This window comes from Enhydra lutris, unplaced genomic scaffold, assembly GCF_002288905.1.
Source record: "Enhydra lutris kenyoni isolate GAN:26980312 unplaced genomic scaffold, ASM228890v2 scaffoldscaffold34, whole genome shotgun sequence".
Lineage (NCBI taxonomy): Eukaryota > Metazoa > Chordata > Mammalia > Carnivora > Mustelidae > Enhydra > Enhydra lutris.
In genome coordinates this window covers 6,359,180-6,386,252 of record NW_019154118.1, presented here as the reverse complement: position 1 = coordinate 6,386,252, position 27,073 = coordinate 6,359,180, and the positions used below count along the sequence as shown (strand labels likewise).

Sequence of the window (27,073 nt, the reverse complement as noted above, 5' to 3'; positions counted from 1 at the left end):
AAAAAAAAAAAAAAAAACAGTGCAAGTGCCTACAGTTATGAATGGAGCTCTTTGTTACCTTCCAGATCGACAAGACAGACTGTTTGGTTCATGTCTGTGCACTAGCAAAGGAGTGTGGGGGCCTGGGAGACAGATGTGGCCTTAATTGCATGGAAATATTAGAAGATCGTTAAGCCATTTTGACAGGATTTTCCTCTTGCTGTAGGAGCAAAGGGCCACGTCTGAGCTGCATCAGGTCTGGCCAGACCCTCCAGCTGGGCCTCTTGTGTCTGCGTGTGAGGGACACATGGGCCCTGATTCACTTGCCCTGATATTAGAAGGAAGTAATGCCTCCTTGCTATCAACATCTAGGCGTGTCTGTGCTCCATGAGTGCAGAGAGTAATCTCCCAAGAAACCCTTGGACCCAAAGTGGGGGTTGGAAGAGAAGCTGTATATTGAAATAAGTATTTTGGAATGGGTATGAACATGTGCACGAAGGGAGAGGGGTCAGAGTGTCTCTAAACCCAAGGGTGAGCTCCATAAAGCTCTTGAGGCCCCCACATAGGGTCTGAACGATTTACTGAAAGAGTAACTCTGTTGTCACAACAAATAATGGTATTTAAAGACACCAGTTTCCTGTCTTTTCATTTGTCCCTTCAGAGCTTACCTTTGGTGCTCATAGAAGTAATGGCCCATTGGGAGAGCTGGAATCAGGTCAGAACAATCTTAAAACGTTTGGTTGCCAAAGACCAAGACCCGGTAAATACAGTCTATCTGGTCTCTCCTGGCCCGAACTGACGTGGCCCTGCTGCATTTTGACCCTCTCCTCTTCCCCTACTTGCCCCAGTTGATTTTCTGTGTGCCTAGAGATGGCAGGGTTTTGTTTTTGTTTTTGTTTTTGTTTTTGTTTTTGTTTTCACATAAGCCTATATTAAGATAATTAGGAGGATTGATTTCCTGGGAGGGAAGGGGAAACCTCTCTCAAACTACAGTGTGGTGATCCCTTTGGGTTAGAAGAGTGGATGTTTTAAAGCAAGTCTTTCTCAATGGGACCAGACCATTGAATGTTGACAGTTGGGACTTGGAGGGAATTAATATTATACAGTGCTCCCTGCAGAGAGCCAAGGTCCTGTGAAGCATCCTAACGGTCAGGCAGGGCCCCTTCTTGGAGTTGGGGTGGTGGGTCCTTGTTTAGATGATGTCTGGACCAGGGCCTGGGAAGGATGGGGATAGGGCGACCAGAAAGGAAGGGAGGTGGGGAGGAGGGAGAGAGTGTGCAGCAGCAAAGATCCTGTTTTTATGCAAATGTTGTTGTTAACCTAGAGGGACAAAGGGAAGGGCTACTGGGCAGCAGCCCTGGCATGCTAGAGCTCTCAGGCTCTACTAGTCAACTAGTCAACCGCTGTCCTCCTAAGGGTGGGAGCTCCAAGAGACACCAGGGCTGTGTTACAGGGCCAGGAGCCCCAGTCTGCGAGCTCTGGTTGAACAGACAATCAGTGGCCCTTCCACGTGGGTCCTGGGGGTGGAGAAGCAGAGTTTGGCCTCCAGCCAATGAGGTTGCAGCGACACCTTACTGTAAGATCTGAATGCTACTCTTCCAGATCACTGGAGACCTACATACTGTTTTAGGACCCTGCAGAGAGAGCTACAGCCTTTTAGCAAATTTACTAAATGGAAGTGCCCTTCCAAGTCCCTTGGGAATAGCCTTTGAAGATGGTGACTGGGAGTCTACATCCCATGTCCACCTCCCCCCGCCCCGCCCCGCCCCTAGCTGCACGCTCTTCAGAGGCTGCAACAAAACGTTTACGTGAGGTCCTAGCTGGCCATTGATGACCAGGAAAGTCCCAGCAGTACTTGGGTTGATCATCAATGAAGTGTTAAGGCCCTGTCTCGGCCACATTCCTGCTCAGTTCACTGCTCTCCTGTCCTCTGAAATGCCCACAGTTGGTTGTGCCATCTTTCTGGGCTTCACGTGCTGTCACCTTCTCATGGGACAATGGCTTGGCAGCTGTCTTGTTCTCTGAGATGCTGCCCGGGGCAGCTGTGGACGCCTCTGGCCCACACTGTTCCATGAGCTACGGCAAAGTACCAACGGACACACCTTACTTCCTGGAGTTCTTTGGTGAGCCTTGTTCTCATTTGATGGAAACCTCACCATAGACCTGCTGTGATTCCTGCCATCATGAATTCAGGATCTTCCCTCCTTCTACCTCTCTCACCACAGCAGATTGGGAGCTGCTACTTACCTGCCCAGGGTGACCCTCTTATGCACAAAAGCATTTGCTAAATGTTAAATATTTAGTTCACGGCATAGATACGGTCAGATTAGGGGGTGGAGGGAGGTTTCTACAGGTCTCCTAATTCTATAGTAACAATAATGCTATCAACACCTCGATGCCGTTTTTCCATTGACAAATTCCTGAGTTTTATGACAATGCCTGCCTGGTTCCTAGCACATGTCCAGTAAATATTGGTTAAATGAATGAGTGTATCCATGAGTGAATGAATGCGCTTTTGGTGGCAAATACATTCACGATCCCATAACTAGACAGGACATGTTAAGGAACTAGCCGAAGTGACTTTGGCTATTCTGCTTTGCCGAAGTGATGTATTGAATAGCACATAATATGGCCAGCAAGCCTAAGTGTCTAGAACCTATGCCGGTCACTGTGGTCACCACTAGGAGCACGTGGCTATTTAAATTGAAATGAAATACAATCCAGTAAAGTTTTAAAATTCAGTTCCTCGGTCGCACTAGCCACATTTCAAACGCTCAGTAGCTCCACGTGGCTAATGCTTCTCTGCTGCACAGTGAGGATTTTGGAATGTCTCCTATCACAGAAATTTCTATTGGACATCGCTTGTCTGGAAGACCAACTTACGAGTTCATTTTCTCTTACGTAAAAGAATAATATGCTTAGAGAAACACTTTGTTTCTGCATTCTGATTTTGTGGGAAGACGGAGGCTAAAGAACATGTTCTTATCCTTTTCCAGAATTCCTTAAGACTTTCAAAAAGTCATTCAGGCTGTCAGACCTGAAACCTTCCTTGGGTTAGGATTAGAAGGAGGAAGGTGACCACAGGGTTCCCCCAGGGACATTTTTCTTCCACAGCTTCCCAAGAAGTGCAGGGTGGGGAAGGTTGACGTCACTGATGTTGGCCTTCTTGTGGAAATCACCAAGGCCATAATGAACGTGGGAGATCTAAACTATGCAGAAAACTAAGTGGAAGGGACAATGTAAGAACTTGACAGCCTTTGACAATGGAGCCTGGAGTAAAGGGAATGAGAAGAAAAAAGTTACTGATGAAGGTTTGGGACATCTCAGGGCGTCCCCACCTGGTGGGCTAGTTTCCCATTTCCCGTAAGTTTTGGAGCCGTCAAGGATTAAGCTGTACTCCCGCCATGACACATGTCCCTGAGAGAGACAGACAGGCTCCTACTGGTCAAGGCCAATACCTTCAGAAGCTTCCAAGAGTAGAACACTAAGTACCCTTTATAGAGTAACTAAATCAGTCCCAAGTCCCCAGGAACTGTCAGTGGGTTTCAGCCGGGTTTTCTGTTCTAATAGCTTTACTGAGATTGACAAAGAAAATATCTCCATGTAATCCCACTGAGATGTTTTCATTGGAAGACCATGGCAGGACTTGTTCACAAAATATCTGCTTTTCCTATAGATGGATGCTGAGAGACAGGAGGCCCAGTGCCAGACTGCCTAGGTTTGGCACTCAAGTCAAACAAGGATGAAGGCCAACCCAGTGGGCGACCGCTTTGAGGGTGGCTGCCAACCGAAAGACCAGCTGTGTACCGGAGATGGAGCCTGAGCTCCAAGAGGAGCGGAAGCTTGGCTTTTTGTGTAGACCAGGCTGTCCTCGGTTCCCCTTACCTCCTCCCTGGAAGGGAGAGCAAGGATGACAACCCACGGTCCCATGAAGCTAAGCTACGCTGAGATAGAGATGCTCGCTCATACATATAACGTGTCATTCAAATGGGAATAATTCTGAGAGTGGAGAGAGGGGTTATTTAGCATTTTCTGAAACAATAGACCTAAACTGGGACTGTTGCAGGCAATGGGGCTGTGGGATCAATCCACTAATAGATTTTAGCCTCGAAGCCCTGGAAAGGGTCTGGCAGATCATCCCGTTCGGTCCTTTGATGTTGCAAGTAAAGAAACAGGCCCAGAGAAATGACGTGCTTTTCTTATGTTAGAAACTGTGAATACTAGGAAGAAGATTAAGTTCAGAGGGTGCTTACTGTGTGAGGGGCATGAGTTAGAATGCAATTATTATCATTGTTATTTTACTGAAAAGGGAACTATGGCCCAGAGAGATTAAATAACTTGACTAAGGTCACAGTACTTACGAGTGGTAGATGAGGAACTCAGATCCTGTCATTCTGCCTCCATAAGTGACATCTCCAAGAAGCCAGGAGGGACGCAGTGGGGAGCCCTTGCCCTATGTGAACGCCCTCGGTCTCAACTGGGTTCTGTCAGTGCTTTCGGGATGAGGGAATCAAGGCACTCAGTCAGTGTGAATGACGTTTATGGAAAATGGCAAAGAAAATCTATCCTTGTGGGATTTACACTCTGGTGGGAGAGACAGAAGGTGAACCTACGAAAACCTACCATATATGGCAGGAGTGAAAGAAAAAGAAAAGCAATGTGACAAAGCAGTCTAGAATAAAATGCTGACTGGGCGGTAGAGATAGGAAGTACTACTGATTTCAAGTACTACTGTGGATGTGGTGACTGTGGTGGGCTGGAGGAGGCAGGGAAACTTCCTGGAGGTGGTGGCCCTTGAGGTGTTCTGGAAGGTGCCCTTCACCCATCTCAGGCTCCTCCTCCGGGAGGCCACCCCGAGCCCCTCACTTACTGCCCTGTCTTCCCACCCCCACAAGAGTATTGATGTTTGCACCAGTCTTCTGCCCAGACTTGAATTCCTTAAGGGCAAGTGTGTGCTTTTGGAGACTCATTTATCTTTGTAATCCCCTGTGTCTAGCCGAATGCCTGGCCACCTAGTAGGTCCTCTGTAAAAGTTTGGTGAGTAAATGAGGTCCGATGAGACAGGGGGCATGTGGAGAGCAGGACTGTGTAGGGACCTCTGGTTTGGGCAAAGGGAAAAGGTATTTGCAGACATCCAGAGAGCAGTCAAGGAAGGTATATTAGATAGGAGTCTAAAGGTTTGGAGTGCTGAGTCTTGTATAACAAGAGGAGAATCTATTTAAGACAGAACATTAAAATGCAAGAGAAGGAACAAGAGAAAGAGAAGGAATGGGAACAGGACGCAGGAAGAGTGAAGAAGACAGAAGGGCACCAGAGGAATGGAGCAGGAGGATAACATAAAGCACAGGGGCTGGGCAGAGGCGGGGTCAGGGCTGCTGAGCCGGCCCAGAGAAGGACCGGCTTAGGCACCACCTCCTTCCATGCCCTCCATCCTCAGGGACTTGGCCGCTCGTTGCTGCAACAATATGGTAACCAGATGCTGCCGGGCCACAACACAATGAAGCACCTTGGCTAGGAAGGTTCGTCCAGATGTGAAAGTTGGAAATACTGCACACTCAGGACTAGACGGGCATGAGGTCACCAAGCGCGGCTCATCGGGCGTGAATCATGGAAAGGAGACAGCCATTAAGAACTATGAAGTGGATTCAGGGGCCCGTCTTTTCCCAGAGCCCTGTGAGGAGATGAAAGAAAATGGCGTCTCTCTTGCTATGCCTTGCTCCCCACCATGGTGAAGCAGCGCTGTCCTAGCCGGTGCCGGCCGTGGCTTGCAGACACGGCTTGGGCGCTTGAGACCAGACACCCAGCTTCTTGAGGCTGGATTTGTTTTCATCCCCCTGCCAGGGTGCTCCTGGGGTACAGGAGCTGGAGGGAACAGAGCAAAGGGCCCCCCGCCGTGTGCGTGTGTCCTCGTGGCCTTCCTGTGATTATGAAGACACCAGTTGCCACGGAAACTGTCACACGAGGAAATTGTCCGATAAGATCACAGCTTCTAGGAATAGGACCTCAATAAGCTGTTCAGAAGGAGCGGTCAGTGGCTTTGTGTTTAAACTGGACACTGGGTGTGACTGTTTGAAAAGAAACTGGACAAGCCTGGGGTGCAGGGCTTAGTGGAAGTCACCCATGGCCAAGAGAGAGAATGGGAAATCCAACTGGTGGTTAAAGGTGTTGGCAAGGGGGATGGGGTCTCTGTGTTTTTTTTATCAGCTCTGGGGCTTTTATTCCTTAGAAAAGGTCACTGCATACCTACTGGGTGTCAGGAACTCAGCAAGCAACTGGGAATGAAAAGAAAGAATAAGATGGATGACATGCCTCCAGAGGCAGAACTGGTTTTTGAGAAGAAGGATGGGAAAGTTCCCATGACCCCAGGAGTCAAAGAAACACCCAAGGGCACCTGCCATCTACACTTCCTCTGCTCCCCACTGCTGATAAACTTGGCAGCAAGTGCCATTTCCACCCCTGCTGGACAGCTGTCTGCCCCTTGGGGGAGCCCATCCTTTAAGACCTGAACTGCCTCCCTGCCCCCTTCCTTCCCTTTGTCACTCAGAGTCCCCTCTCGTCACCACAGACCACATTGAGATCCTCTTGGTCCTGCTACGAGCCAGACCCACCAAGACAAGGCTCCAAGGACAATTCGTGGCGCTCCCACTCTCAAGCAACAGGACCGGCCAGCAACGTTTTCCTGGCTCCCAGCCTCTTCGATCAGCCCTGTGCGGGGTGACATGGGGACTCTGTGGGGAAATACTGGAGCCAGACCCCTCAAAGGACACTTCTTCCAAGCTTTCAGTTCTCTGTGGTCGGGGCAGTGTGGCCATTCGTCATCATCCAAGAGCGTTCAACATTTGATGGAAGACTGTTAAAATTTTCCAGGAATCAAGAGTGTAGGTAGTGTGCCCAAATTCACACAACCAGTAATGCTCTGCCTTGACCCAGCCTGTAGCCAGTGCCTTTTACTGGAACATGATTTTAAAACAGCACCCTATGGAGCGAGGAAAAAGACAAGTGATTTGTTTCCTCTGTCCTTTGCCTTCTGACACCTTCAGAGGCCAGCAGGCTCAAGAATCCTCCTGGGGAGAAAGACTACTCCCAGCCCAGGCTGAGTCTTCCCTGGTCCTCACTTACCACCACGTCTGTCATCAGAAAACCCCCTGCCAGGTCCGGGAAAATGTGCAGATCCATAACCACCCCTACGCCATGGGCACAAGCATGCCAACCCGTCGTTTTAGAGTGAGGTCTAGGAGGACCTGCTGTGCCAATCATTGACCCATTCGTTGTCCCCAGGCAGAGAAGGGAAAGGAGGCACTGGTATGGAAGTATTCCAGAATTTTTTTCTTTGCAAAGATTTTATTTATTTATTTGTCAGAGAGAGAGATTGAGAGATCATAGGCAGGGAGAGCAGCAGGCAGAGGGAGAAGCAGGCTCCCTGCCAAGCAGGAGCCCCGATGCAGGACTTGATCCCAGGACCCTGGGATCATGACCTGAGCCATAGGCAGACGCTTAACCAACTGAGCCACCCAGGTGCCCTATTCCGGTATGTTTGATGACTGGAACTGCCGCCTTGTGAAATCTGGCAGAATATAGTCCCAACGCAAGTGATAAGCAGTGAAATTCGTGCACAGGGAACTGTTTCTGCTGCTGTATCCGGGTCCCTTCCAGGACTTTTCTCTTCTGTGTCTGCTTCTCCCCATGGCATCTGGGGTTCTGTTTTGCTGGTTGACAGCTCTTTTCATCATCACCCCATTGCACCTGCGAGGGCTTAATTTTCCCCTTTCAGCCCATCTGAACACGCTGGAGAACATGTGCTCCATTTCACGGAGAAGAACATCGAAGGTTCCTAACCTTAGTGAACCTCAGCTTCCCATCACTGTTTGGTCCTATCCCTCCAACACCGTGGGGTCGGTCCACCTCAGGGGCCAGCTCACCTCCTGTTATGGGAGAGGCGCTCGCCCCCGTGGATGGTCAAAGGTACAACAAACTCCACATGACAGATCTTTGCTGACCCTTTGGCTACCCCCACTGTCATCGAGAAAAAGCATGTTAAAGGGCAGTCAGGCCCATTGTAAAGAAACAGAAAGTAAAGCATACTATAAAACGTTCCTGTCTTGGGGTTCAGACTAACCTTCTATCCCCTTCCTGTGAGTTTCCATATTCAGCACTTTTTTTCTTTTTAGCAGTAAAATCATCCTCTGTGGGAGGAGAATTTAACTTTGATGTTTAGAGATGCCCTTTAAATGTGGTTATGGTCAAAACAATGACTGTGAAAACTCAAAGTCAACAGGCAAAGGTAGATACCACGGGAGAGCTGGAGAAGTATCTAATGGGGACCGTGATTAACACAAGGCCACAGCTCTGGATTCTGTTACATGGCATGCCTTTATAGAACCCAGAGACCCTCTTCTCTGAACTCATTTAGGCTCATTCCCTTAATTTATTAAACTCCATTAAATAAAGTACTTTCATCTGCAAAGGATTCTAATTCCATTTTCTAGGAACTTGGCTGGCTGCCTTTCCCTGGGTCGCCCACTGCAGAAGCCCCCTCCCCAATAAGTGAAGATTTAAGTTGCGGGGGGAAGGGGATGGAGAGAGGGGAAGTGGGGGGACAGAGTTCAATAAAATACCTTAGAAATCAGCAAAGCACTCCGAGTTTCCTTGGCAGGTTTGGCTCTGTGGCACAGCCTGGATTAGAGTCAGCGGGCTGGCAGGAGTTTGGGGGAAGAGTGTGGGTTTTGTAATCAGGCTACCAGCAGGGTCATTTGTTAGTTGAGGGACCTAAGGCAAGTAGGAACCCCCTTAAGCCTCAGTTTCCTTTTTTATAATATAAGGATCCTAAAAAAAAAAAAATAGTAGCCCTGGTTCTGTGTTTTCTCGTTGTCATGGAGGGGTATTTCTGCTAGGTGGTTATCAGAAGAGTTAGGTCTGAAGGCTGAGACTGACTCTCCCTCACTGTGTGATCCTAAGGAGCGTGGGCTTTGTGCCTCAGTTTCCACATCTAGCGAGTCCTGGCACTGATTCTTGCAGCCGGCGTCAGCAACCCCAGTGAAAAGGAAATGCAGACCATCATGCCCAGCAGCCTCTGAAACTGGGTCCTCTTGTTGCTGATTAAAATGATAGGAAATGTTCTAGTTACTATGGCTACGTAAGAAACTATACCAAAACTCAAGGGCATACAACAGCTATGGTGCTCGTGGGCATAACCTTCACCTGCGGCTCATCACCCCCAAGTCTGGAGGTCGTTGCTGGCTGGTGGCTGGTGGCCTCCGATCCCTCTCCAGGTGGGCCTCTCCATGCCTTTCTCTGCCTGGGCTGGTTTGGGCTTCCTTGCGGCATGGTGGCGTTTCTAAGGCCTGGAGCCCCAAGAGAGACCAAGAAGCAGGTGGAAGTCATCATGTCCTTTATCACCTAGCCTTGGGAGTCCTGCAAGGTCACTTGTGCCACCTTCCGTTTGTTGAGGCAGTCGTGAAGTTCAAGGGGGCTCAAGGGGAAGAGAAGGAGAGCCTGTATGCAGACGGGGAGTGGCAAAGATTAGAAATATTATCCTGGCCCTTTCGGGAAAAGACAAAAAGGCAGATGTGAGCCCAGGCAGCTCTGGGACTGTCCCGTGTGTCAAGGGGCTGTGGCTTAATATTTGGTGACTGATTGATGTTACCCACCTTCCTCCTTATCCAACTTGTCATAAAGTTTACCTTCTTTTCTCTTCGTCCACCTGCTGTCTGTGGGACTGAAATAATGAGGAAGAAGGGAGTACATGGCCAGCGATTAGAGAAGAGTGAGAAGCAAAAGGCTTGAACTAACTAACAGCTTTAGATGTGACAAGGACACTTTACATGTGACTATGACCAGACCGCCACCGCCCCCCCCCCCCCCCCCCCCCCCCCCCCCCCCCCCCCCCGCAACGAGCTGGATGCTCCCACTGCTGCAGAGTTTGCTGATTTCCAAAAACAGAGAAGACAGAGCATTTTGCTTCCTAGAATCTTGTGTGAATTTTGTATGCTCTCTGGCTGGCAAGCAAAGGGACTTCATGTCATTATGCAAAGAATGTAATAAAAAGCCAAAGCTAGCGTGCTCCCTGCAGTGACCCAGAGATGAGCTTTCCAGAGGCCTGGTCTGGGAGTCACGTGGCCTGCTGAGCAGGGCAGCAAGCGGCAGGGAACCTGGTGGGGCTGCTTTTGACAGTCCTTTCACCCACCTCCAGCAAAGCTCATGAGCCACAGAGACCTGTCCTTGAAGGGTTCAGGGCAGGAGAGAGGGAAAGGAAAGGGGAGGAAACAACATAGAATGTGTGCTTCTTGGAACGCCATGTCTTGGGTCATTCCCTGTGCTGGTGTAGAAACTCAGTCTAACTGTATGTAAGTCAGGATGAGCGAAGGACAGGGTCTTTTCTCCGTGGTTTCGTCTGGGACTTTTCCTCCCCTGACTCTGTTTGGTTCATAAGTGTGGATTATATGTGTATTCTTCTGTGGACAGGATCATGGCAGAAATAGAAGGGGAGATGGTCCAGGGTCCAGATACCGTTTTAAATGTGTTTTTTTTTTGTTTTTTTTTTTTTTTTTTGCTACTCTAGGGGTTTTTCCATCTCTGTTTCAGCAAAGCTTTTTCAGAGATGCAATTGTTTGCTCATCATTAATATCAGCCAGGCCATCACGTGGTCATGCTGTGACCACAGTCCCCTATCACTCAACTGATGTGCACACAGAGAACACTTGCCTTAATCTAAGGAAAACAAATTTGGGAAGATATGTCTGCAAGTATTTTTAAGAAAAGAAGGAAGAAAAAAATATATATATGACAAATTCCAAAATGAGGAAAGTTTTTCTTATTAGTGAATTCACAGACCTACACATGGCCTTTTTCTGATGTTTATTGCATGTACAATATATGAATGGCGATAAGGATCAGAGTTAGCCGCCTCTGTTTTGATTAGCTCAGCCATGAGTGGCTCTTCCTCTCCTTTTCAAGGCTATTTAACAAAATTTTATCTGCCATCTAGAAGCCTCAATTCAGAAGCCAATTCAGAGAGCTCTCAGGCTGCAGTTGTACAACATCCATGGTTCGAAAGAGGAGAGTGGAAACAGTAGCGAAGCAGGCTCTATTCTCAGAAACCTCATGGAATTTGCATTTCAAAATCTAACTATTATCTCCAAACCTGCTAATTTTGAACCATAAGCAACTTCCGTTGAAGTAACCCACACAGGGGAGAAGGAGGTCTATCTCTGGCTTTATCTGCACTCTCCCCTCCCCCGCTCCATCTCACAGCTCCAATAACGAGGGTCCCAATGCCATCTCAGCCTTGGGTTTCTTTTCAATGTGAGTATTTACTGTATCCTAAGAACTTTAGACGCTTGATTTGGGAAATTCACTTACATTTACTAATTTTGCCTATATTCAAAATGTACCAGGTAAGGTACTGTTATTATCCGTGTTCTAGAGATAAGGAAATGTAGTTCAGAGAGTCATACATGAAACACAATCAGTGATGTGCTTATGAGCAACTGCTGGAGATCAGATTGAAATTCACATCTCTCGAACTCCAAAGACGGGGCTCTACGTTACAATGAACTCAAGAGCTGTCCTCAAGGCGTGCACAGGCTCCCTGGGAGGTGACAGGCGGCAGACCTGAATCTGAATCCCAGATCACGCTCACTTGCTGTGCGACCTGAGTTCTTTCACTTCTCTGAATAGCCATTTTCCCGTCCGGAAAAAAATGGGGGTAATAATAGTACATCCCTCATAGAATTGCTAAGAGGATTAAATTGGATTACTCATATAAACAGTGTCTCACACTTACTAAGTGCTATGATAATTATCTGCTAAGACCCCTTTTCAATAATGAGACCACAGGATATGTTATAAGTGATGAGCTAAAGGCATGTTACCCAAGTTGGGTAAGGAGTATCCCATACCAAGACAAGCGGCCCATGGGCCATATCCTTCTGCTGGCTGCCAGGACCAGCAGAGGATCACGGGAAGGAAGGCTGACACAGTCTGGTCAGCATTTCTACGGGCAAATAGGACCAACCTCTTAGCTCAGAACTCCAGCTGCCACTCCCGGTAGCTGACCTTGTCAGAGCTTTCTGGCGAATGGATCAAGTGGGGTACTGATATACTTGGAGTCAAGGGACTGTGTGCCTCCCACTGGGTCTAGAACTCAGTGGCTGAGGGACCAGAGCATCCTGAATTGCTAAATTCCTTCCAGCAATCAGCAGAGCAAAGGAAAGATACTTCTCAGAACCCAGTTACTAAGCCCATCCAGGACTCACTTTCCAGTGATGACTATGAGGGTGAAGGATTAACCTTAGAACTGGAGGCCACATGGGGCTAGGGAGCCCATACCTTATGTCTTTTTCACTTTGAAGTCAATTTTTATGTAGCATGCTCTAAAGCGACCTGGATTTTAACAGTCTTTAAAAGAATAATCTGTCTTCTGGATCATGGCCAAAGTCAATAGAAAAAGTGAAGTCGTTACAAACTGAAGGAACTTAGTCAGTCTGAGAATGGACTGTGAATTTCACACCGAAGGTCTTTCTAAATTCAGTCTCTCATCCCAAAATTAAATTCTTATCAACAAGTCATCAGCAAAAATTTCTTGAAAACCAACAACTCCTTCCTGTAAAGAGTTTTCAGTACAAGTAAGAGTTTCATGTTTAAACTTTTAGAAGTTTTGAGAGTTTAAGTAAAAGCAAACAGCTTTAGAAGACACAAAACAGCAAGAGCTACACATGCGTAAAAGCTACAAGTGTGTGATCGAAACATCTACCAGCTCAATAGCTTCTCACATGATAAAAGCAGCACCTTGGGGAGCCTCGGTGGCTCAGTTGGTTAAGCAACTGCCTTGGGCTCAAGTCATGATCCCAAACTCCTGGGATCGAGTCCCATATCGGGCTCCCTGCTCTGCAGGCAGCCTGTTTCCCCTTCTCCCTCTGCCTGCCACTCCCCCTGCTTGTGCATACGTGCTCTCTCTCTCTCTCTCTCTCCAGCAAATAAATTTTAAAAATCTAAAAAAAAAAAAAAAAAAAAAAAAAAGCAGCACCTTGGTGCCTACATCCATATCCATTATCCACACCCACCCCCCAGCAGCCCCCATAGTCCCCAGCAGTGACAAGATGCTCTCACACAAGTCTGTCAGCCACGGATACCCAGTGCCATGTTCCCCGTTTGTCCTTCCTCTAGGCCTGTCCCCTCCTCACTGAGCCCATGACACCAAAGAGGTTCAGAGAAAGCTCCCCATCTTCAAGACAGAAGCGTACTTGCCAGGGGTGTGGTCTTGGGATGCCCCTATGGTTCTCATTCTTTTTTTTTTTTTTTTTTTTAAAGATTTTATTTATTTATTTGACAGACGGAGATCACAAGTAGGCTGAGAGACAGGCAGAGAGAGAGAGGTGGAAGCAGGCTCCCCACTGAGCAGAGAGCCTGATGCGGGGCTCGATCCCAGGACCCTGGGATCATGACCTGAGCCGAAGGCAGAGGCCTTAACCCACTGAGCCACCCAGGCGCCCCTATGGTTCTCATTCTTGAAGGGCAAGAGGGGTGCTGTTTCCTTTCGGAGACAGTGAGAATGCTCTCCTCCCCAACTTTAAGTTTTCACCAGGGTCTTCAGTCAGCCTTTTTCGCTGCCCAAATCTGTTACTCCTACCTAGTGGCTCTCGTCTTTGGCCTCCTGCTCTTAATAGGTTTCTTAACTTCAGTCCAGCAGACTAGACAGGGAGTTGTTCTCCTTCATCTTCTCTCCCTTCCCAGCTTCTCCCAACCACAGATTCTTTTCTCCATACTGTTATAAGAAAAAAAAAAAATCTTTTGCTTATCAATGACTAGAAATAGAGAGAAAGAGAGAGAAAATGTTGTGTGTGTATGTGTGTGCCTGCACACACACACCTACCTAAGGAGTATTGATTTTATTTATTTGAGAGAGAGTGTGAGCATGAACAAGGGGGAGGGAAAGAGAAGGAGAAGCAGGCTCCCCGCTGAACACGGAGCCCAATGCGGGACTTGATCCCAGGACCCCAGGATCACAACCTGAGCCGAAGGCGATGCTTAACCAACTGAGCCAACCCAGGCACCCCCTTCTCACTGGGCTTTCAAAAGCTCAAATGAGTCAGAGGGAACTATCAGGGAAGGTTTCACAGGGTGAGGAAGATCTCATTTACCTTAGAAAATGGGAAACATTGGACGTGCAGCAGGTGGAAAGGACAGAGTAAGGGCGCCCACAACACATGAACTGACCAAGTGTATGTGAGCAGAGCCCGCTGAGTGGAACAGTGGGAATAGTCAGCATTGGGCAGGAGTTGCGGGGGCTGGGGGGACGTCGTGAGATATAAGGTGGGCAGCTGGGGCAAAGCTGAGTTGTGCGAACACAAGCAGATGAGAGCAGATTTGCTGCAGGCAACATCAAGCGAGCTCTCAGAGGTGTCTGAGCGGGATCCTGGCAGGATGTATTTAGACTTTCGGAGGAGCTCCCCCTGCCCAGGGGAAGTGCATGGTGGGCTGCGTGAGTGCAGAGAGTGCCCGTGTGTCGTCAGGGAGGGAAGAGTCTGAAAAAGAAAGGCAAGGATGCCCACGTGCCTGGACCGTTAGATGAAGACTAGTCAGGCAGGAGGAGAGAGCAACGTTTTGGAGGAAATCGGGGATCTCTCCCCCTGTGATGTTGCCGCTTGACTGGTTTCCTTTGCTTGTGAACTGCATTCCAAAATGAGTTCAAACAGGTTTCATGCCCTTTACCACACCTACCCTTGGTCCTGTAAGCTCTTCGTTCTCATTTCCTTAAGAAGTCTCTCCATGGTCAGCCACCAGCACCCGCTGCTTCATCTCATGTTTTCTGTTGCTGCAAGCCTTGCTTTTGCCACCTGTTTGTCCCCCTTGGACTTGAAACCCTGCCTCTCTTGCTTCCTGGCCCTCTCTCTTTGGGGATAATGAGGGCCGGGATCTTTCCTGCTTCCCTGATGCTCCTGATTGTTCCCTTCTTTCCCTGCCTCTTTCCTCCCATTATTCCACCATCTTTTCCCCTAACCTAGAGGAAGGGAGATAAGAAATTCTTGCATTGGAAACTCTAAGATGTGTGCCTGATTGACCAAGCATAAAGCCACTTTCCATAGCAGAAGATCATACCCAATTCCTTACACATATATCGTTTCTTTTTGTAGCCGGACTGGTGAGGGTTCCCCTTTACCACCAAAAGCGCACATACAGGTCCTAGGGGGTAATGCGTCTCTGCTCCTCATGTAGAACCCCCAGAACTTCAGGGACTCAGGCTCAACTCTCTGGTCGGTTACAATGTCACGCTTTTCAACTTGAAATCAAAACACCAAGGGCCTGGATGGCAAATTAAAACTGGTCTGGGATAAGGAGCCAGGTCTGCTCCCTAAGTGACATGGGGAATGGGTCCAATCACCCAAAGACGGTGGTTCCAGGAAGCCCAGATTTCCTCTGAGCATGAGCAAGGGCACTAAGTGGAAAATGAAGAAGGATCCCAGCATATTTTAGGTCAGGATCAAGAGACACCCACTTGGTTGGGAAAATGTGGGCCTTTCAATATTGCGTGGACAGCTCAGCTTAGAAACTGCCATCTCTGGCCATATCTATATGATCCAAATCTTTCTGGGACAGGAACAGACTTCCCGGAGTAGGTTCCAGTAATTCTTCCTCAACCCCAGCCAGAAGCAGCCACAGAAGAGCCTTTCTCATTGAACTCTGTCTGTCCTCCTGCCGGGGCTGCAAATGACCCTGGGAGAAACAGTAAGGGTTAGCTGGTGGAGCAAACTGCAACTTTATGGGTATGGGAGGGCTTACGTAAAGGTGGTGTATCGGGCCGCCATAACAAGATACCACAGATTGGGTGGCTTAAGCCACAGAAGTTTATTTTCTCACAGTTCTGGTGGCTGGAAGTCCAAGGTCAGGGTGCTGGCAGGCTCTGAGGGCTCTTCTCCTTGTCTGCAGGTGGTCTGCGGCCTCTCCACATGGTGGACTTTGTGTGTCCAGGCATCCTCTCCGTATAAGGACACCAGTTAGATCAGATTAAGGCACACCTAAAGAGCCTCCTGTCGGGACGCCTGGGTGGCTCAGTTGGTTAAGCAGCTGCCTTCGGCTCAGGTCATGATCCCAGTGTCCTGGGATCGAGTCCCACATCGGGCTCCTTGCTCGTCAGGGAGCCTGCTTCTCCCTCTGCCTCTGCCTGCCATTCTGTCTGCCTGCACTCGCTCGCTCTCCCTCTCTCTCTCTCTGACAAATAAATAATTAAAATCTTAAAAAAAAAAAAAAAAAAAAGAGCCTCCTGTCAACTGAATCACCTCTCCAAAGGCCCTTTCTCCAACTGCAGTCAGATCCTGAGGTATTGGAGTCAGGGCTTTACTCTGTGAATTGAAGGGAACAATTCAGCCCCTAACACGTAGCCTCAGAGAACCTGTCTTTGAACACTAGGAATCATCATAGTTAACATTTTTTTAGGTGGCATTAGGTGCCAAAGACTGTTCTAAGCATTTCCTGGATAGTATCCATCTCATCTTCACAATGACAGATTGTGTAATTATAGATGACATTGATTGTAAATTCATTTTGGGTTATAGATTGTTCCCTTCTTTTCAGGAGCGCAAACAACTTACTTTGGTGTGATTATGTGATCTAGGGAACATCAAAACCTAGTCTGTGGGGCGCCTGGGTGGCTCAGTGGGTTAAGCCGCTGCCTTAGGCTCAGGTCATGATCTCAGGGTCCTGGGATCGAGCCCCGCATCGGGCTCTCTGCTCAGCAGGGAGCCTGCTTCCTCCTCTCTGTCTGCCTGCCTCTCTGCCTGCTTGTGAACTCTCTCTGTCAAATAAATAAATAAAAAAATCTTTAAAAAAAAAACAACAAACCTAGTCTGTGACCCCGGGGGCCTCTGTGGTTTAATGGGGTTTGGAATAGTGGAAGCATCTTATTATGGTGCTTTGGAGGGGAGGAGATCTCTGCCCAGTGCAAGGCTTCCTTTCTCCATCCAGATCTCCATAAGACAGACTTGCACCAAGGGATGGGACAGTGTGAGTGGGCAGACAGAGGGTCTTACCCGGGGACTCCCCCATCCGCAAAGCTGTTCCTAGGCAAGCTGAATCATCACAATTTAGACAGGAAGCTCTCATCTCCAGGCGTCAGGCAAGAGGGCATGACAGAGCCAGGTCCCTAGGAGGCAGGCAGCCCCCCAACTGACTCACGTGTAAGATGCTCCAACACAAGCCAGAGAACCCCCACTAAAGCTGCTGGGCATTTCTTCAAGCTAGACACCTGTCCCAAGAATTTTTCTCATTTAACCCACCTACCAGCTCTGAAAAAGCTATTCTTACTCCCCTTTACAGATAAGGAAACCGAAATTAGAGGCAACCGCAGCCCTGGGCCCCACCCTTCCCTTGTGTGACCTTGAGCTGGATACTTAACCCCTCTGGGTGGGTCTCACTCGCCTCACCTATAATATCAATGCTCACTTTCACATCCCCTTCTTCCAGCCCTACCGACACACAAGCTAGTCAGACACAGTTCTGCTGAGACTTGAAAGCTCGGCACTCAAGCGCCCACGGAACACTGCGCATGTGCACTGTGTGACCATGCCCCCTAGGCTCCGAGGGGTCCCCCATCCCACCCCACTGCCCCCAAATCCCTCCTCATGCAGGGTAACCTGCAAAGAACGTACTGAGTTTGCATGGGGGTAGGCTTGTCTCCCCCACGTCACGTCACCCCTGTTACTTCTCCCCTCCCCCACCAAGCGTGAGTCAGTCAGCAACCTGGACCTCCGGCCAGCGGTGGGGGTAGCCCTGGGCCACCCTGCCAGCTCAGAAAGAGAGTAGGTGAAGAGTGACACGGGATGAACTGACACTGGGCTTTCGGTCTCCTTCTCTGACCCTCCAGGAGGCTCTGTCGGTGGTGAGCGACGACCAGTCCCTCTTCGACTCTGCCTACGGAGCGGCGGCCCACCTCCCCAAGGCCGACATGACTGCCTCAGGGAGCCCTGACTATGGCCAGCCCCACAAAATCAACCCCATCCCGCCGCAGCAGGAGTGGATTAATCAGCCTGTGAGGGTCAATGTCAAGCGGGAGTATGACCACATGAATGGATCCAGGTAAGCCTGCCAGGCCTGCGCTGCTCCAGGGGTGGGCACAGCCGGCTGCCAGGTGCGGGGCTGGCGGAGACTTGTTCCCCGGGTGTCTGAGTCCGGCAGATCTGACTCACGCGGCTTCTGGTGCTCAGGGTGCCTGCTGCAGAGGGGGGCTCTGCTGCTGGGCCAGGGAGCCTGAGCCCGTCCCTAGAGAGATGAGACACAAGAGGGCTATAGAACGAAGGGCAGGGGCTGGAGCAGGGTCAGGAAGCCACCTTGTCCTCTGAGTCTTGGTACAGCCCTCAAAGGCCAGGTCAGAGTTAGGCTCATGACCCTGTGCGGACACTTAGGGAAGACCCACTTTGTGTCAGGCCCAGGTAGAGTTCCTCTTAGGGATAACTTAGTGAGAACATACCGTCCCTGTCCTGCTGATGCTACTTGACCTTTCTGGGTGGGTCTCAGAGATGACCAAACCAGTCTTGCAGTAAAAGTCCAGAAGTGATTACAAAGGTGAACACATCTGTGGGCTCACTATGCCAGGGAGGACAGACACATCACACTTGGGAGGTGTATTAGAACTTGGTGATACCCAGGGCAGGAAGACTTACTTTCCTTGTAGGAATGCCAGGAGGAGAGCCCAAGGAGAGACGATTCACAGGAGCAAGGAAGGGCACGCCTGGGGGATGGGCAGCCCAGGTTTCATTCCCAGCTCTGCCCTTGGACAAGCAATCCAGCTCTCCGAGCACCAGCTTCCTCCTTTGGGAACCAGGGGTTGCAGGATTTGCTTCTTCATAGGCTCCTGTTGATGGTTAACCCTGATGCTGGGGAGGAAGGACCCAGAACAGTGCCTCAGACGCAGAAAGTGCTTGATAGTGATAGCGTTCATCCTGGGCAAATGTCTAAAAGAGAAAACATCAGTCTTATTCATGAAATATCAGCCCTGTCAATGGGCCTGCAGCACAAGGAGGAAAAAAAAAAAAAATTATGAGAGGGCCCTGAATGGCACGCTAAGAAAATACAGGATTTTTTTCCATATGCAGATACCGACTTGAAGCGTGGGCTTGACATGTAACTTCTTCAGAGCTTGATTTCTGGAGCTAACAATAGTCGTATACAGAGGGTGGGAAAGGGAGGGAGCGTCAGAAAGATAAGAAGTTAGCGAACTATCCTAGTAAGAAATGATCACGTTCTGAATCTGAATCTGAGTAATGGTAATGATTAAGGAAATCAAGAGAGATAGCTCCATGAGAGGAAAGAATAAAAAGATCGTTGGAACTTGCCTGTTTTTTTAGCCAGGACGGTGCCGTTAGCCATGGGAGGTAGGAAAGGAAATGCTTCGAGAACAGATGTCAGTGTTCCCTCTGAGATTCCTGTGAGCAATCAGTAGAACATCCAGATAAAAATGTCTGCTAGGCGTTGGAAACTAAAGCTGAGATAATGTTTAGGGGCTGGAACATAGGTTTGGGCATCATCTCTAAAGAGTTGTCACTAAGAAGGGATGAGGTCACTGAGGAAATAAGTCTAGAGAAGGAGAGAGAAGGTGCCGAGTGTGCCGCTGGGAAGGAGACCTCCCCCAGACAAACCCCTGGTCTCGGACCTGCCTGTGGGAACACCCAGCCCTACCACATTTCAAACCCACTAACCAGAACCAGCCACTGGGATCCCAGCCACCGTCCCAGAGTCTAGCATTTTCAGAAGGCTTAGAGGTTCTAAGCCAGGAGCCCCTCAAAGGACCTCTCTTCACACAGATAATAAGGATGATGATTTCCCCACAGTGTTGGGAAGGTGCAGTTGTTAAACACTTTTTCCATACCATCGTATCATTTGCCCGCCACTGTGATGCTATGAGATAAATGGTGCAATTACATTTTGACATTTACAGGCAGATTGGACTTTGTGGGGCAAGGGGGTGATTGACGCCTTGCCCAAGGATTTAGAGGAGGCAAAGCCAGCACCAGAGCTGGGCCTTCTGATTCCTGGCCTTGGGCCACCTCTCCACCCCTTCCCTCTCTGCCTGTACACTGTGCTTTGGGGTTTATGGTCCAGTTTATGACAGCACCCAGCCTGGCAGTGCCTCTCAAACTGGCCCGACCCCAGAACGAACCTTCCTGATGCTTACTGAAAATCCAAATTTCATGCTTGGGGCATTGTTGATCTGTTCCAGCCGCATCCCAACCACTCTTGTAGCCTCATCCCAACCCAGACCAGCAACACTTGTGCTACTAGGCCACCCCAGTAGCACCTGTTCTCCCCACTTCTGTTTGCCTTCCTGAAGTCTGTTCTTCAGACAGTGGCTAGAGAGAACCTTCCAGAATATTTAACTCTTTTACTCAAAATCCTCTACCGGCTTACAACAAAATCCACAGCCCCCCTCAAGCCCCGTTCCCCCATCCCTATGAAACCCTTTTTAGCCCTCCTATCTTAAACCTTCCTTCTGCACCAGCCACACAAGACTCCAGACTCCAAGCACGCTCCTGCCTCAGAGTCTCCTGCCTGTGTTCCTTCTTTCTGGAATATCCCTACTCCGTTGAGTCCTATGACTCTCTCTCCCACTTGCTTCAGGTCTCAATGTCACCTTCTCTGATGCATCTGATGGAAAACAGCACTCAGCACTCTTCACCTCACTCAGATTCTTCTTCGTTCTTCCTTATCACACCCCTCATTGAAATGTGGGCAGGGCCTTGTTCTGTCTACTGAGTGATGCCTGGCCCTTGATAGGTGCCAAACAAATAGTCGTGAAACAAAGAAGTGAATAGATGCATGGCTAACCGGACTCAAAGGTGAAGATGCTTATTCAAAGCCTTGTAGGTCATCGGTGTGTAAGTGGGACTGACACCAAGGTCTTCGGACATTGTCTTAGCTAGAGCCTATGTCCATGCTCAGGGGAGGCTGCATGTATGAGTTGGTTGCTCTCTGCCCTGAGGGCACTCCCACACACTAATCCTGGACAAACAGGGTCCCCCAAGGAAATCAGTTTTCAGAACCCACTGGCCAGCCGTCCCTGGCTGCTGTCACACCAGAGGCCAGTGGGAGGAGAACTGTGTGATCACCCCCCAAAGAGCAGACGTGGTATTTACAGGGCTGTGGTGACACAGGGCAACCGCTGTTTTGATTCCCAGGTCCTGCCCCAGACCATCCACGGTGACAGAACAGGTGCAGAAGGACAGACGAGTCTCACCCGCCCCGGGGAAACAGAGATGATCCCATGGGCTCTCAGGAGCCATTGCTAGCACCCCGTAAATATTCTCCAAGAGCTCACATGGAAGCTGGCCCAGTGGGCAGCAGGAAGCCAGGGTTTTCAGAACAATGTCTTTACCAAGGCTGGAACCACGTCAGATTCTATTATTAATTAATCACGCAAAAAGAAAGGACAGAATGAACAAGATGCCAGGCGATTTAAGTCTCTCATCATTGACACTGCGTTTCCCCGATCCCGAGTGTTACCGAAATGGCTCCTTTAATACAAAGAGTTCCAAACTTCCGATGAGAAAATCGAAGCAGAGTATCTGTCCCATTTGGGGTCTCTTGGCTCATGGACTAGATTTGTGGCATCCAAGGCAGGAGCCACCAGCCACACACACAGGAGCCACCAGCCACAGGCTCCAGCGACAGGAGCCACCAGCCACTTCTGAGCACCCGAAATCCAAAACCAACATGTGCTCGAAATACAAAATATGCACTGGACTTCGGAGAGTATGGGGGGAAAAAGTAAAATATCTCATTAATTATTTTTACGTTGATTATGTAGAAATGATCATTTCTTTTGGCTGAGTGATAATTTCTTTTGGATAATTTTCTTTTGGCTGTAGTGAGTTAATATATTAATATATATTAAAATATTCATTTCACCTGGTTTTTCCATTTTAAAAAGGTGGCTACTAGAAAATTGAAAATTGTGTATGTAGCTCACATTGTACTTTAACTGGACAGTGCTGGGCCAGAATGCTTTGGACCATCTCACAGTTGCCGGTGCCTTCTCTCCACATTCTCTGATAACTTGAGGTTTCTGAGTGACTTTGTGCTTCTTGGAGACACCGTAGATATTTCTGTCTCTGGAGCAGGTATTCTCTGTTCCTAAAGCTACAATGCCCCTCTTGCTTTTCATCCCACTCTTAAGTCCTGTGGACCAGGGGCACAGGGTCACGTGGAGAGACTGAGGTCTGGGGAGCTCAGGGAAAACCTAGCTGGCCCATGTTGCGGGAGGTTTGCTCTCTTTCTCATCTCTTCCTGTCGTGCTTGAATCTGTTAGGATGAGTTGCTCTTGGAACAGCAAGGCCCATTGGTTCTGTGATGGATGTAGCCTTCAGCAACTTGACCTCGGGCTGTGGTCTGCAAATGACTCTCAGCTGCATCCTGCCTCAGCCTCGAGGATCGGGGAGAAAACATCCCATGGAGGAAAGAGTATTATTTTACTGGGGGGTGGGGAGGGTGGGGGGAAGCAAGGACCTGCTTGCCTTGTGCGCCAGGCATGCAGAATCTGAGTGGGTGTTACTCTACGCTGACAGCCCCTAGCCCTGGCCGGTGGGCTCTGGATGCTCTTAGGAGACACGTGGAGACTTCACATTCCACTTACAGGAAGATCAGCCTCGCACACCCTGTAAGGTCTGCGTCTGGGACTGTAGAGCCGCTTTCTCAGGTGCTTCCTTCAGTTCTCAACCTTGCAGTGCAGAGCATGTCACCCAAGCTGGGCGGGAAGCCGTCCCTGGGCTTCTGCAGAAGCTGTGTGCAGTGGTGAAAATAGCTAAGTGGTCAGGGCAAATGGCTAGATTAGGGGTGATTTCCTTCCGTCTCCTTGAAATTTGCTTCTCACTTATCGAGTATTCCTTTTTAAAAACAACAAGGGACACATCTATGCAGGGGTCCTACAGAAATGCTAAAGACAACAGGGATTGCTCAGTGGTGCAGAGTGTGTGCGGCGCATGGAAGACACACGTGATAGGTCTGCAGGCGACTGTGTGTGGCTTGGGTGGCTCTGCGACTTCGAATGCGCTATGTGAATACGGGGTATCCGCCGACCGCAGGCCTGCGCCGTGCACTTGTGGCTCTCGGCAGAACATTTGGAGTTGCTGGGGGCTGAGTGTAAAGGTCGAGAAGATGTCTGTTACAGTCTGAAGGAGTCATCTTTGGGAGTAGTCTCTGAAATCTTCTCTCACCCAAATACCCATGCATTCGCACCTTGTTTTAAATTGCTTAACACTTTACAAGGCAGCCTTGAAAATCCCTGGCAGGACTTTTTTTTTTTTTTAAAGATTTTATTTATTTATTTGACAGAGATAGATCACAAGTAGGCAGAGAGGCAGGCAGAGAGAGAGGGGGAAGCAGGCTTCCTGCTGAGCAGAAAGCCCGATGCGGGGTTCAATCCTAGGACCCTGAGATCATGACCTGAGCGAAGGCAGAGGCTTTAACCCGCTGAGCCACCCAGGTGCCCCCACTTCCCCCGGGCAGGATTTTTAAAGCAGTGTTAAATACAGAGCTCCTGTCCCATGGGGAAAGAAAAGGAGAAAGTTGCAGGACCCATGGCACCTTTGCTGGGGCTTCCCCTGCCAGGGCTTCCTGCTGCCCTGAGATGGAGATGCTTCGACTTACATGCTTGGAGCCGACACTGCCTCCCTGCTCTATTGTGGCCGCCCCAGGCCCTCTTGTCACCTGTCCCAGGGCTCTCAGCTGCCTGTGGGCCCCCATCCCACGCTAGCAGTAATGCAGGGCTCAATACCAATTAGCAGCAGCGCAGGCAGGCTGAATGGCAGAACCTCTTCCCCTCCATCCGTGCTCCCCCTCACCCGCCCTCTTGTTTTCATCGGGCCTCTTCACAGGCACCAGCTGCCTCATTAAAGATCAGTCTTCAGGCAGGGCTTCACCTGTACCCACCCTTAGCATAGCTGTCAAGCCCCATGGCCGCATGTGAGGCGTTTGCTGGCTGCTGGAGGCACAGAGCCCAAGAGCTTGCGAACGGAGGGGAGGGCGGCAGCCAGCGGTAAAGGTATGGTTTCCCTTCCCTATCCCCTCAGCAGTCAGGGGAGGGCTGGCCTGGGCAAGCATGATGGTCTATGGTGGTGCCAGGCCTCTCTGAGGGCAACCTTGGTGGGGGGGACTGGGAGCGAGCCCAGGGCCTTATTCTAAGGGAGGGGGGCCCCAAGGCACGGCCAGGGCGTGAGTGCCTACACAGGTGCTGGAGGAAGAAGACCGGGGAAAGCAGAACCATGAGAACTTCTGTGGGAGAGGAAATGAGGAGGTTCCCACTCCTGTACAGCCCCCAAGGGTCACCCCAGCAAGAGAACCCTGGTCCCGAGGGTGGTTCTGAGGTCCTCTTCCCACCCATCCTGTGACCTGGGCGCCCACCTCCCCAGCAGGGGCCCATCCCACCATGGTGCTCCTGGCTCCTCTTCTTACCCCGTCCCAGACCAGGTGGCTTTTCCCAAATATTTCCTCTCTTCAAATGTATTTTTCTCTATGCCTGGTCCTGATGCCTGATTCTGCCATAGGTGCCTGTGGCCTAAAGGGTTGTCCCCCTTTGGCAATTTCTGAGGCTCTGACTTTTCACCTCCACATGGCAATAGGTTGGCCTTCAGCTCAGCAACCACCAGAGGCCCAGCGCATATGGGAAATAATTTTCCAGACCCCGACTCCCTGCTGTTGCTAATGGGCAGCACCCCTCTTCCATCACCGCCCCCCGCCAAGTTGGATGTTGCTCTCCTCTCTGAGAGTTTTCTCGCCCCTGCCCATGGCCCTTGCACTCCGGCATCCGCCAGAGGAAGTGTGTGCTCGGGCCACCCCACCCTCGGCCAGGGGCTTCCCGGCCAATGAAAATGCTGCTCCGCTGGTGGAGGGCCAGCTTAATCCTCCAAACTCCTGCTGCCCTCGGGTTGTTGCACAATGGACAAGTATGTTGGGAAAGGCTGCCAGGCCATGGCTGTGCGCGTGTGCGCGTGTGCTGGAGGTGTGCCAGTGTCTGTGTGTGTGCACGCAGGTCTGCGTGAGTGTGCATACATGAATAAGTGTGCACAGGCGTGTGCCCCCAGCTGGGGGGGGCGTGGTGTCCTGGAGTGGAGCGGGGGCGGGGGGGGGGGGCGCGGTGAGCTGGGCGCTGGCTCTGCTGGGACACAGCCCCAGGGTCTTGTGGTGGCGGCTGGCTTCGTGGCAAGCCAAGGCCTCCAACAGCAGAAGCCAGAGGGCCAAACTGGTGAAAAGCCCCGATGTGCTACTGCGTCCCCTCAGACTGCCATGGGGACATTAAACCTTCAACAATCTGGGGCTCTGATGGCTGGTTCTTGGTTCTCTGCCTGGAAAAACAGTAGGCGAATAGTAAAACCTTAAATTCTAACATGTGTAAGTTATACATCTTATTTTCATTTTCAGCCCATGTTCCCCTCTGTAAGACATCAGGAAAAAATTACCGTCTGACTTCTAATATCTCAGTGGACCATTTATCTCCCAGCTATGATAAGTGATCTTCAATATTTTTTTCCTTTCAGATTAAGAAACAAATTCATTTAATTGTCTTTATTGAATGTGCTCCGGCCCCCCTGGCCTGCCGGAGGCCCCCTCTGCCCCCGCCCCTCCAGGATCCGTTCCTCCTTTCCTCTGTGGTCACTGCCCTCCCTGCCCTGCGAGGCTCTCTCTGGCAGGACCAGGCTCCTTACATCCTTGGGATGGTTGGTCCCTGCCCAGAGCAGAGTGAGGAGGGCAGCGGCCAGGCCTTTGGGAAGCCTGGAGTCTTTCTTCGGCCCAAGGTTGGGCCGCTGTAATCTGAACCTTATCTGAACTCCTTGGTCTGAAGGCCTGGTTTGGAGCTCTTGAGAGAACTGGCTGTCTCCCAGGTCTCATGCTTCCTGCGCTGTGTAACCACGGCGGCAGCCTCTCTGGGGCCTTCCAGTCGTCCCCTTTGGTCCCACGGCTGCTGCTGGAGTGGCCGAACAGAAGCTAGGGCAGGGTGGGATGGCACTTCCCCTGGGCACTCTGGGGGGACCATGATGCCGGGCTTGGGGAGGGTGTGGAACATTCTGCCAACCTCCTCCGGGCTGGGGGTGAGGGGCACAAGTCGGGTGTCAGCTTAGATCTCCAGAAAGCTGCTCAAGGCTGAGCTGAGGCCAGGGAGCAGCCTTCCACTGGCCTACGGACATCAAGGCTGGGCTGGACGATTTTTCCTTTGTGTACTTCCTTAATGGTTCTTCCGTGACCGTGGCCAGGGCTGCAACCTGTCACCAGGGCCACAACTTAGCAGGTTGAAGTTCTTGGATTCTAGTCCTTCTTCATGCAGTACCCAGTTTCTTTGCATGTGTGTGTGGGCGTGTGTTTCAAAGTAAACTCTCTGTCCAGTGTGGAGCTTGAACTCGGGACCCCGAGATGCTCCACCAGCAGAGCCAGCTGGGCATGCCTGCCCGTGTGTTTTGATAGGAAAGCTTAACACCGAAGACCTGAGTCTTGTGTCCACTTTTATGAGCTGTGCGACCCTGGGCCAGTCACCTCACCTCTCATTTTGCTTAACCATAAATAGGAGGTGTGAACCCTCACCATGGCTATTGTGGAGGAGTCCTGGGAAGTTTAGCTAGAACAGTGTATGAGAAATGCGTTAAAATCATAAACGTGCAGTAGACAGAGTCCACTTAGAAACCACCGATTGCTCATCTCCCATGGAAGGCTCGACATAACACACTGAGGTTTAGGACAAAGGAATGTCAACCTCTCGGGAGACCCCCAGTCCAGCCAGGGGGAAGGGCCTCCACCAGGCTAACAATCCCATGGTGTGACCAGTGCCAGAACCCGGGCAGACACAGAGCACCATGGGGGGGTGTAGAGGCCTACTTGGGGGCCACCTGGGGGCCCAGGCAGGGCACCTGTGGGGGAAGTACAGATTGCCTGGCGACAGGGCTAAAAATGTCCCCTGCAGTCAGATTGGGAGGGTTGCAAGCGCTGTCCTGAGAAGTCCAGACTGTTGTCTGAGGCCAGTGAGAAGCTGCCAGCAGTTTGTAAGTACCGTAATTATAGGATTGGGCTGGGATTTGAAGAAGACTCTGGTGGCGGTGCGGAGGAGAGAAATAAGGCAGCAGCG

At 50.2% G+C, this 27,073-nt stretch overlaps 1 protein-coding gene across 1 annotated transcript in view; it reads left to right on the top strand.

Moving 5' to 3' along the window:
- Nucleotides 1-27,073, top strand: part of LOC111153687 (Fli-1 proto-oncogene, ETS transcription factor) — a 115,693-nt gene that overhangs the window by 44,807 nt on the left and 43,813 nt on the right. Inside the window, exon 2 of the mRNA XM_022512839.1 lies at nucleotides 17,837-18,048. Coding sequence (XP_022368547.1) covers nucleotides 17,837-18,048 — 212 coding nt within the window. The remainder of the gene's footprint in view (nucleotides 1-17,836; nucleotides 18,049-27,073) is intronic.